This window comes from Vicugna pacos, chromosome 16, assembly GCF_048564905.1.
Source record: "Vicugna pacos chromosome 16, VicPac4, whole genome shotgun sequence".
Taxonomy (NCBI): Eukaryota; Metazoa; Chordata; class Mammalia; order Artiodactyla; family Camelidae; genus Vicugna; species Vicugna pacos.
Window position 1 is genome coordinate 32337180 of NC_133002.1, and position 12866 is coordinate 32350045.

Sequence of the window (12866 nt, forward strand, 5' to 3'; positions counted from 1 at the left end):
CCAAGAATTCACCAAAAGAGTGAATTTTACTGTATATAAATTTGAATATAAGTTTAAACATTTGAAAGTTCTTCTTTTTCTTTTTTTCCCCAGTTTCAGTTTTATTAGGTATAATTATTACAGTTTGACTGCACATATACATTATATTGCATGTAAATACATATATACAATATACTGCACATTTTGTTTTAGTTTACATATATATACTGATCATTGTTTCTAAGAACAGATTAGAGCTTTAGCTTTTTAAACTTACATAGTTGTCAAAGCAATAAACCCAAACACTAAGAATCAGCAGAATGTGGTAATCCAATTATAAAGGACAGTCAAATGTGCTTACACATATTCAAGAAATTAATCATCTAAGTTATAAATAATAAGTAGTTCATTTGTGTCCTTATTTTTATTATCTTTTTTTAGATTCCACTTATAAGTGATATCATACGGCATTTTTCTTTCTCTCTAAAGCCCACATCACTTAAATGATGATCTTCAGGTCCATTCATGTTGCTGCAAATGGTATTATTCTTTTTTATGGCTGAGTAGCGTTCCACTGTATGTATGTACCACTTCTTTATCCAGTCACGTGTTGATGGACATTTGATTGTTTCCATGTCTTGGCTATTGTAAATAGTACTGCTATGAACACTGGGGTGCATGCATCTTTTTGAATTATATTACTCTCCAGATATATTTCCAAGAGTGGGATTGCTGGATCATATGGTAAGTCTATTTTTGGTTTTTTAAGGAACCTCTGTACTGTCCTCCATTATGGCTGCACCAATCTACACTCCCACTAATAGTGTAGAAGGGCTCCCTTTTCTCCACATCCTCTCCAGCATCTCTCCTTTGTAGATGTTTCAACGATGGCCATTCTGGCTGGTGTAGGGTGATACCTCACTATAGTTTTGATCTGCATTTCTCTGGCAGTTAGCAATGATGAGCATTTTTTCATGTGCCTATTGGCCAATTGTATGTCTTCATTGGAGAATTGCTTGTTTAGCTCTTATGTCTCTTTTTGGACTGGGTTGCTTGTTTTTTTGATATTAAGGTGCATGAGCCGTTTGTATGTTTTAGAAATTAGTCCCTTGTCAGCTGCATCATTTGCAAATATTTTCTCACATTCTGTAGGCTATCTTTTCGTTTTGTTGATGATATCCTTAGCTGTACAAAAGCTTTTCAGTTTAATTAGATCCCATTTCTTCATTTTTGCTTTTATTTTCATTACTCCAGGAGCTGGTTCAAAAACTGTGAGTGTTCTGCCTATGTTTTCCTCTAGAAGTTTAATAGTATCTCATCTCAAATTTAGGTCTTTAATCCATTTTGAGTTTACTTTTGTATATGGTGTTATAAAATGTTCTAATTTCAATCTTTTACAGGTACCTGTCCAGTTTTTCCAGCACCACTTATTGAAGAGACTGTCTTTTATCCACTGTATATTCTTGCCTCCTTTGTCACAGATTAATTGACCATAAGTGCGTGGGTTTATTTCTGGACTTTTTATCCTGTTACATTGATATATGAGTCTGTTTTTGTGGCATTACCATACTGTTTTGATTACTGCAGCTTTGTAGTATAGTCTGAAGTCAGGGAGTGTAATTCCCTTAGCTCCATTCTTCTTTTTCAAGATTGTTTTGGCTATTTGGGGTCTTCTGTGTTTCCATACAAATTTTAACATTTTTATTCCAGCTCTGTGAAGAATGTCACTGGCAATTTGATAGGGACTGTATTGAATCTGTAAATTGCCTTGGGTGGTATGGCCATTTTAACAATACTGATTTTTCCAATCCAAGAACACAGTGTATCTTTCCATTTGTTTATGTCATCTTCAATTTCCTTCATCAGTGTCTTATAGTTTTCAGTACATAGGTCTTATGCCTCCTTGGGTAGGTTTGTACGTAGGTATTTTATTCTTTTTGGTGCAATGGTAAATGGTATTATTTCCTTAATTTTCCTTTCTGCTATTTCATTGTTAGTGTATAGAAATGTAACTGATTCCTATATATTAATTTTGTATCCTGCAACTTTACCAAATTCGTTGATGAGTTCTAGTAGTTTTCTGCTCACTTCTTCAAGGTTTTCTATGTCATCTGGAAACAGTGACAGTTTTACTTCTTCGTTTCCAATTTGGACTCCTTTTATTTCTTTTTCTTAACTGATTGCGATGGCTAAGACTTCAAAAATTATGTTGAATAAAAGTCGTGAGAGTGGGCATCCTTGTCTTGTTCCTGATCTTAGAGGAAACGCTTTCAGCTTTTCCCCCATTAAATATGATGGTAGCTGTGGGTTTGTCATATATAGCCTTTATTATGTTGAGGTATGTTGCATCTATGCCCACTTTCTGGAGAGTTTTGATCATAAATGGATGTTGAACTTTATAAAAAGCTTTTTCTGCATCTATTGAGATTATCAGATGGTTTTTATTCTTCAGTTTCTTAATATTGGTGTATCATGTTTATTGATTTGTGGATACTGAAAAATCCCTGCATACCTGGGATAAATTCTACTTGATCATGCTGTATAATCCTTTTAATGCATTGTTGGAGTCAATTTGCTAGTATTTTGTTGCAGATTTTTGCATCCATGTTCATAAGTGATACTGGCCTATAATTTTCTTTTTGGTGATATCTTTGTCTGGTTTTGGTATCAGCATGATGATGGCCACATAGAATGAGTTTGGAAGTGTTCCTTCGTCTGCAATTTTTTTCGAATAGTTTCAGAAGGATAGGTGTTAACTCTTCTCTAAATGTTTGGTAGAATTCACCTGTAAAGCCATCTTGGTCCTGGACTTCTGTTTGTTGGGAGGTTTTAGTTACTGATTCAATTTCAGTACTGGTAATTGGTCTATTCACATAGTCCATTTCTTCCTGGTTTAGTCTTGGCAAATTGTACCTTTCTAAGAAATTGTCCATTTCTTCTACATTGTCCTTTTTGTTGGTGTGTATTTGCTCATAACACCCTCTTATGATTCCTTGTATTTCTGTGGTGTCAGTTGTAATTTCTCCTTTTTCACCTCTGATTTTATTAATTTGGGCCCTCTCCCTTTTTTTATTGATGAGTCTGACTAAAGGCTTATCAATTTTGTTTATCTTTTCAAAGAATCAGCCTTTAGTTTCACTGATCTTTTCTATTGTTTGTTAGTCTCTATTTCATTTATTTCTGCTCTAATTTTTATGATTTCTTTTCTTCTACTAACTTTGGGGTTTGTTTGTTCTTCTTTCTCTGGCTGCTTTAGGTGTAAGGTTAGGCTGTTTACTTGAGATTGTTCTTGTTTCCTGAGGTAGGCTTGTATTGCTATAAACTTCCCTCTGAGAACTGCTTTTGCTGTGTCCCAGAAGTTTTGGATCATTGTGCTTTCGTTTTCATTTGTCTCAAAGTATTTTTTTTATCTCTTTGATTTCTTCCATGATCCACTGGTTGTTTAGTAGCATACTGTTTAGCCTTCACATGTTTGCGGTTTTTTTTCTTATAGTTGATTTCTAACCTTATAGCATTGTGGTTGGAAAAGATCCTTGGTATGATCCCAATTTTCTTAAATTCCTGAGGCTAGCTATAGGGGCCAGCATGTGGTCAATTCTGGAGAATGTTCCATGTGCACCTGAGAAGAATGTATACTCTGTTGTTTTCAGATGGAATGCTCTATAGATATCAATTAGGTCCATCTGGTGTAATGTGTTATTTAGGGCCTGTATTTCCTTATTGATTTTCTGTGTGGATGATCTGTCCATTGATGTAAGTGGGGTGTTAAGGTCCCCCACTATTACAGTTATTGTCTATTTCTCTTTTTACATCTGTTAACAATTATCTTACATATTGAGGTGCTTCTATGTTGGGTGCATATATATTTACAATTCTTACATTATCTTCTTGGATTAATCCCTGAAGCATTATGTAGTGTCCTTCTTTGGCTCTTTAAACAGTCTTTATTTTACAATCTATTTTGTCTGATGTAAGTATTGCTACTCCAGCTTTCTTTTGATTTCCATTTGCATGGAATATCTTTTTCCATCCCCTTACTTTCAACCTGCATGTGTCTCTAGCTCTGAAGTGGGTCTCTTGTAGACAGCATATATATGGGTCTTGCTTTTTTTACCCATTCAGCCAGTCTGTGTCTTTTGGCTGGGGCATTTAATCCATTTACATTTAAGGTAATTATTGATAGGTGTGCTCTTACTGCCTTTTGTTAATTGTTTTGAGTTTGTTTTTGTAGAGCTTGCCCCCTACCCCCTTTTTCTTTTTGTTCTCTTTTCTTGTGCTTTGATGACTAGAGAAGTTCCTTTAACATTTGTTGTAAAGCTGATCTGGAGGTGCTGAATTCTTTTCGCTTTTGTTTACTTGTGAAACTTTTGCTTTCTCCATCAAATCTGAATGAGAACTTGCTGGATAGAATATTCTTGGCTCTAAATTTTCTCCCTTCACTTATTTCTAACATTTTTTTGCATTTGCCTCTCAGTTTTGCCAGGGAGTCTGGCAAATCTTTAAAGGAACTTTTCATGCATAATTTAATGTTAACAAAGTTAGAATATAAATTTAAATGTAAAAATGGAGTGTTCCTTAAGATCTTTTAGCCTTTCTTGAGAAATGCAAACTAATTCAATTGCTTCCAATGTTTTATTTAGACTTTAATGGTGGGAGTCTATGTCTAACTCAGAATAATTTTATTTATATACTTTCAATCTCTCTTACTTTGGATTAAGAGTTTGAGCTCTATTTACACAGAACTTGTATTTCCTTCAAAAAATACTTCTGTCAAGGACCTAACTGGTAATCAATAAATTTATCATAAATGAATGCAAGCAACACCTCTCTATATTCACAAGAACTGACAAACAGCACCTTTTGAGTACAGTGTAGTCTGTATGATAATTACAGTAAGAGATACTAAAAAAGGCTTGGAAACCAGAATCTATTTCAAAGGCATAGATTATTTAATACTACGAACTTTTCAATTTATATAAGGTTTTAAGTTATAAGAAAGGCACACCAAAGCAACTGACATAAGTCAGATTCATGTAATTATTGTTGAAAGGAACTTCAGAGACCACCTAGAGCAAGAGCAAACTTTTTCTGTAAAGGGCCAGATGGTGAATATTTTAGGCTTTGTAAACCACATGATCTCCGTGCAGATAACTTAACTCTACTGTTGTGGTGTAAAAGTAACTATAGACAATATATAAACAAATGAGTGTGGCTGTGTCCCAGTAAAACTTTATTTGTACACATTGGAAGTGAGCTGGATTTGGTCCATAAGCTGCAGTGTCCAATACCTGAACTCTTTCTTTTTATACACAAAGAAACTAAGGCCCAGAGAGGTTAAACTATTTGACAAAGGTCACCAGATAAATAGTGGAAGAGTAAATGCAGTATTTGTTTCAAACCAGGTATTCTTCAACAACACAAACTCTAAAATGATTACATTTCTCAAAGAGTTAACATAGAGTGCTCTATGAAATCTCAGAAAAATCAAGTGTTGTAATTTCTTATTTAAGGTCAAAAGAATTTAATGAAATGTATTTAAGCCATGAAGTAGCAATCCATCAATCCATACCTATACATTTACACATACACACATATACACACATATATATAAAATAACTGTGTTTCTTTTTTTTAATCATATAATTGTAACTTTAAAAAATTTTTTATTGTTTTTAACTGAAGTATAGTCAGTTTACAATATTGTGTCCATTTCTGGTGTACAGCACGTTTCAGTCAAACATATATACACACCTACTTGTTTTCATATTCTTTTCACTATATGTTACAAGATACTGAATATAATTCCCTGTGCTAAACAGTATAAATTTGTTGTTTATATATTTTATATTCAGTAGTTAGTATCTGCAGATTTTTTTAATCTATTTTATTACTGAGGTATAGTCAGTTTTACAATGTTGTATCAATTTCTGGTGTACAGCACAATGCTTCAGTCATACATGAATATACATATATTCATTTTCATATTCTTTTTCACCATACGCTACTACAAGATATCAAATATAGTTCCCTCTGCTATACAGTATAAACTTATTGTTTATATATTTTATATATAGTAGGTAATATCTGCAAATCTTGAACTCTCAATTTATATCCCTTTCCATCACTTTTCCCCCTGGTAACTGTAAGTTTATTTTTTTTCCCCTTCCTTTCTTTTTGTAAAAGATTTTCAATCTTTGTTGTTGGGGTTTTCCTTAACACGTGAATTTTATTCACTTTTATTATTTGTTTTAATGTACAACATATATATACATATGTGTGTGAATATATGTAATAGATATAAGTAAATGTATTTTTTAAACATTTTTTATTTAGTTATAGTCATTTTACAATGTTGTGTCAAATTCCACTGTAGAGCACAATTTTTCAGTTATACATGAACATACATATATTCATTGTCACATTTTTTTTTCACTGTGAGCTACCACAAGATTTTGTATGTACTTCCCTGTGCTATACAGTATAATCTTGTTTATCTATTCTACATATACCTGTCAGCATCTACAAATTTTGAACTCCCAGTCTGTCCCTTCCCAACCTCCTCCCCCTTGACAACTACAAGTTTGTATTCTATGTTTGAGTCTGTTTCTGCTTTGTATTTATGTTTTTTTTTCTTTTTTTAAAGATTCCACATATGAGCAATCTCATACAATATTTTTCTTTCTGTTTCTGGCTTACTTCACTTAGAATGACATTCTTCAGGGACACCCTTGTTGCTGCAAATGGCGTTATGTTGTCGGTTTTTATGGCTGAATAGTATTCCATTGTATAAATATACCACTTCTTTATCCAGTCATCCGTTGATGGACGTTTAGGCTATTTCCATGTCTTGGCTATTGTCAATAGGGCTGCTATGAACATTGGGGTGCAGGTGTCATTTTGAAGTAGGGTTCCTTCCGGATATATGCCCAAGAGCGGGATTCCTGAGTTATATGGTAAGTCTATCCTAGTCTTTTGAGGAATCTCCATACTGTTTTCCACAGTGGCTGCACCAAACTGCATTCCCACCAGCAGTGTAGGAGGGTACCCTTTTCTCCACAGCCTCTCCAGCATTTGTCATTTGTGGACTTTTGAATGATGGCCATTCTGACTGGTGTGAGGTGATACCTCATTGTAGTTTTGATTTGCATTTCTCTGATAATTAGTGACACAGAGCATTTTTTCATGTGCCTATTGATCACTTGTATGTCTTCCTTGGAGAATTGTTTGTTTAGGTCTTCTGCCCATTTTTGGATTAGGTTGTTTGCTTTTTCTTATTAAGTCGTATGAGCTGCTTATATATTCTGGAGATCAAGCCTTTGTCGGTTTCATTTGCAAAAATTTTCTCCCCTTCTGTAGGCTGTCGTTTTTTTTACTTATGGCTTCCTTTGCTGTGCAGAAGCTTGTAAGTTTCATTAGGTCCCATTTGTTTATTCTTGCTTTTATCAATCTTTGTTGTTTTTTAAAATCAATTTATTTAATTTTTTATTTGTTGGGGGAGGTGGTTAAGGTTTACTTATTTACTTCTTTAAATGGAGATACTGGGGATTGAATCCAGGGCCGCGTGAATGCTAAGCGTGCATTCTACCACTAAGCTATACCCTACCCCCCATAAGTTTGTTTTGAATGTTATCATTGTGTTTCTCATGTGTAATACTGTTCTCAGAATACAGGGATTCAATAAATTGTGTTACATGAATTCAAAATACAAATTAAAATGCAATTCAATTTTAGGCACAATCATATGTGAAAACACTTTCATTTAAAACTTTCATGATCTCAAAGAATACGTTTCTATTAATTACTTAAAAGTGCAGTAACTCTGCACCACTGGGCAGTCAGCGACATTGTAAAGAAATCTTCAATTAGATCATTTTAAAAAAAACCTCTCTTTAAAACAGTATGATTCTACTTCAGATGAACTATCATACCTAGTAAATCTGCTCCTTCATCCACATCTCCAATTAGGCCTGAACCAGCTGAAGACAGTTCTTCAAAGAGAGATTCTGTATTGCGATCAAAAGCTTTATTCTCTATGCCTTTGGTGGGAGTGCTATGCAACAAAAACAACAAAACCAAATCAACAACTATAACAAAGATGTTTTTATCAGTGCAAAATCAATACAAAAGGCTAAGTTACATAGGAATTTTTTTACCTGAAATTTAATATAAATTCTTATTTAACAAGAATTCTCAGAGGGTTCCTAAGAAACTTCCATTACACTCCAGAGAGAAGTGAAGAAATTACAGAATGTTTTTGTGGTGAGATCCTAGCAAACACAAAGAATAAATGACAGCTAACAGAAAGCATAACTCTGCACTGTATCAGGCAGTCTAAGTGCTTTCACAGATTACCTTATAAAACAAAACATTCATACCTACTCTAAAACGCAGTTGCTGCTATTATCCCAAATTTTACAGAAGAGGAAACTAAAAAGGCTGATGAATTTGCTAAGATCATCCTGCAAATGAGTGAAAGAGGCAGAATTCAAACCCAGGCAGCCAGGCTTCAGAATCCATAATCTTAACTACTGGGTGTGTGTGTGTGTGTGTGTGTGTGTGTGTGTGTGTTTACTGTCTCTGTATAAATTGGCATGGTATCTATTAAAATTTAATATGTAAATACCCACTGACCCAAGAATTTGATGTCCAAAAAATCCCTACAAAAATCCTGTCACAAGAAGGCAATTATGTATGTAAAATGATGGTCAGAGCAGTATTTTTACAGTAGCAAAAAGTTGAAACGACCTAAGTGATCATTAATAAGGTGCAGAAGAAATAAGTTATGGATATAAATAAAAGTTTAAAATTTTAATTTTATAGTTAAAAATATTAAAATAGAGCTTTCCAAACAAACAAACAAAAAGTGCATTTTAAAAGGCAAGTTGCAGAGCTCTGGTCAAGACGGCGGAGTGGTAGGCCCAGGAGCTTGCCGCTCCTTGCAACTACAACAAAACCACAACTGAATGCCAAACAACCATCAAAAAAAAGACTAGAACCTAGCAGAAAAGATATTCTGCAACTGGAAACATAAAAAGGGAACCACAGCAGGACAGTAGGAGGGGCATGCTCAGGATATAATTGGGCCCCATACCCCCCAGGTGGGCAACCCACAAGCTGAAGAACAGTTAAGTTAAGCAGAGGCCCTCCCACAGGAGTGAGAGCTCTAATCCCTACATCAGTCTCCCTAGACCCGGTTCTGGCATTGGGAAGAGAAGGGAACACCAAGATATCTGGTTTTGAAGGCTTGGCTCCAGGAGCTCCACAGGACTGGAGGAAACAGACTCCATTCACTTGAGAAGCGTACACGGAAACTCACATGCACCAAGCACAGAGGCAGTGATTTCATAGGAACCTGCACCAGACCAGCCTGCTGGATTTGGAGGGTCTCCTGGGGGTGTGGGGGATGGCTGTGGCTCACTCAGGGGACATAAAAGCTGGTGGCGGACATTCTGGGAGTGTTAATCTACATGAGCTTTCCAGGAGGCTGACATCTTGATTGGATCATGAGCACAAAGACCTAGCCCCACCCCACAGGCAGCAGGGAAGCCTCAGGCCAAACAACATACAGGGTGGGAACACAGCCCCACCCATCATCAGACTTCCTAAGCCACAAAGGCCTCTAGACACAGCCCTACCCATCAGAGGTCCAGGACCAAGCTTCACCCAGCAGTGGGCAGGCACTGGCTCCTCCTGCCAGGAAACCTGCATAAGCCTTTAGTCCAACCTCACCCACCAGGGACAGATACTAGAAGTAAGAAAACAACAATCCCAAAACCTGTGGAAGGAATCTACAAACACAGAGAAAGATAGACGATATGAGGCAGCAAAGGAATATTTCCCAGGCCAAGGCACAAAATAAAATCCCAGAAGAAGAAATAAGTGATGAGGAGATAGGAAATTTACCTGAGAAAGACTTTTAAGTAATGATGGCCAAGATGTTTAAGAACTCAAGAAGAGTATATATGCATAGAGTGAAGTTTTCAGCAAAGAGTTGGAAAATATAAATACCCAAACAGAGCTGAAGAATAAAATCACTGAAATGAACAATATACTGGAAGGAATGAAGAATAAATGAGGCAGAACGGATCAGTGAACTAGAAGACAGATTAGTGGAAATCACTACTTCAGAACAGAAAAAATAAAAAATAAAAAGGAATGAGGATAGTTTAAGAGAACGCTGGGACAACATGAAGCACTCTTATATTCACATTATAGGGGCCCCATAAAGAGAAGAGAGAGAGAGAAAAGACCTGGGAAAATTTTGGGAGAGATAGGAACTGAAAACTTCCCCAACTTGGGAAAGGAAACAGTCACCCAAGTCCTGGAAGAGCAGACAGTACCACACAGAATCAACCCAAAGAGGAACACACCAAGATACACAGACATCAAACAGACAAAAACTAAGGATAAGAAGAAAATATTAAAATTAGCAAGAGAAAAGCGACAAATAATACACAAGGGAACTCCTAAAAGGTTATCAGCTGATTTTTCAGCACAAACTCTACAGGCCAGAAGGGAGTGGCACGATATATTTAAAGTGATGCAAGGGGGAAACTTACAACCAAGAATACTCTATCCAGCAAGGCTCTCATTCAGACTTGATGGAGAAACCAAAATTTCACAGATAAACAAAAGCTAAAAGATTTCAGCACCACCAAACCAGCTTTACAACAAATGCTAAAGAACCTTCTCTAGTCATCAAACCATAAGAAAAGAGAACAAAACAAAGAAAGAGAAAAGAGAGAGAGAGACCTACAAAAGATTGCTTTGGCTGTTTGGGGTCTTTTGTGGCTTCTTATAAATTTTGGAATTGCTTGTTCTAGTTCTGGGAAGAATGTCACAAGTATTTTGATAGGGGTTGCGTTGGGTCTGTGGATTGCTTTGGGTAGTGTAGCCATTTTGATAGTGTTGATTCTTCCAATCCAAGAGCACAAGAAATCTTTCCACTTCTTTGTGTCATTTTGGTTTTCAGAGTATAGGTAACCTCCTGGCTAAGTTTATTTCTCAGTATTTTGTTGTTTTTGATGTAATGGAAATGTCTCTGCCAGTTATAAAATTCTGGGTTTTGAAGTAAAAAAAAAAAAAAAAAGATGAAGGGCTACAAATGGCAAAATATCCTTCTTTTAATGGTTGACTTGTATTACATTTATTTACATATATATATATGTAAATACACACACACACACACACACACACACACGCTGCATCTCCATTACCTATTCAACTATTGATGTGCACTTAGGTTGCTTCCATATCTTGGTAATTATAAATAACATTGCTGTTAATAGCAGGGTATATGTATCTTTCTGAGTTAATTCTTATTTTGTGGTTGGCTTTATACCTTTGATAACTATGTAAGTTCAAAAAGCTAAAGCTCTAAACGTTCTTAGAAACAATGAACAGTACATATATATAAGTTAAAAAATATATGTGCAGTTAAAAAAAATCTATAAAGTCATGAAAGACATAGAAGAAACTTAAAAGACATATTACTAAATGACAGAAGCCAGTCTGAAAAGGCTATAAACTGTACGATTCCAACCAAATGACATTCTGGAAAAGGCAAAGCTACAGAAACAATAAAAAGATCCTGGTTTCCAGGGGTTTGGGGAGAGGGAGGGAGAGAGGAATGAATAGATGGAGCATAAGGGATTTTTAAGGCAATGAAATTATTCTGTATGATACTATAGTGGTGGCTATATGTCATTATGCATTTGTCAAAGCCCATAGAATGTACAACATCAATAGTGAACCCTAATGTAAACTATGGAGTTTGTTTGATAATAATGTGCCCATGTTGGTTCATCGATTGTACCAAATATCCCTCACTGATGAGGGATGTTGAGGGTAGGGTAGTATATATGTGTGGGTAGGGAGGGCTATGTGCAAACTCTGCACTTTCTGCTCAATTCTGTTGTGAACTTGAAACTGCTCTAAAAGAATAAAGTCTATTAAAAAATGACCAAAAAAAGGCAAATTGCAATACAGTATGTATAAAAAAGCCCTTTTTGCAGGGTTGTAGAGGAGAATGGGGAAATGTACATGTTTGCATATTAATGTTATATTAATAGCAAAAAATCTGCACAGGATTTCCAGTTAAACATGTTGGACATAGTCATTTTTCACCCAATTATTCAGAAATGCAGCTAAAATGACAGCAAAGGAATTATAAAGGTATATGCCCACAAAGACATGGGGAATAGAAAAAGATCTAAGAAAGCAGATAAAATGTGAACAAAATTCTGTAAGATGGAAAACAGATGGACAAACAGTAGAAACTGATTAAACTGATTCAACAGAGAAGAAAAAGCTGAAACTTAAGCCATTAGTGTGTAAGGAGGAAGTCAGTATGCTGCCAGAACCCCTGAAGGGCCCACGAATTGAAGAAATCAGAAATCTGCAGAGAGAGGTGTGAAAGAGGGACTATAAGATAGAGGGATGGGATGAAAAGATAGCACAAGAAGTAGTATGAGACCTAAATCCAATCCTCCAGAACAGTGAGACCTCCCTTCTCCCAGCATTGCTCCCTGAACAATGAAAGCCAAGGTTAAACGTTGTAGGCAGAAAACTGAAGAATCAGTATCATTTATTTAAGTATGAGCAAAACAGCCACAGAGGACTAGGTATTCGAAGAATGTCTCTATCATAAAATTAAGAGCCCAAAACAAATGGACTATGATGGGGCACTCAGAGTAAAAGGAGACAAGGATTGTAGACAGCAGCAAAAAGTTTAAAAAAAAAAAACAACTTTTTTTAAAATAACAAATGTTGCATCCATAAGAGAATTATAGGATGTTATAAAAAGCAACCATCCAAGAAAAATAAAAAGATTTTAGGAAAAAAAAATTAATGAGGGTTGAAAGATAAAGTTGAAGAAATCATCCAGA

General features: G+C 35.5%; 1 protein-coding gene across 7 annotated transcripts in view; it reads right to left on the reverse strand.

The window, feature by feature from the left end:
• Positions 1 to 12866, reverse strand: part of SPAG9 (sperm associated antigen 9) — a 132983-nt gene that overhangs the window by 38137 nt on the left and 81980 nt on the right. For all 7 annotated transcript variants that reach the window (XM_072938687.1, XM_072938686.1, XM_015251314.3 and 4 more), the window contains one exon: positions 7908 to 8029. In XM_072938687.1, coding sequence (XP_072794788.1) covers positions 7908 to 8029 — 122 coding nt within the window. The remainder of the gene's footprint in view (positions 1 to 7907; positions 8030 to 12866) is intronic.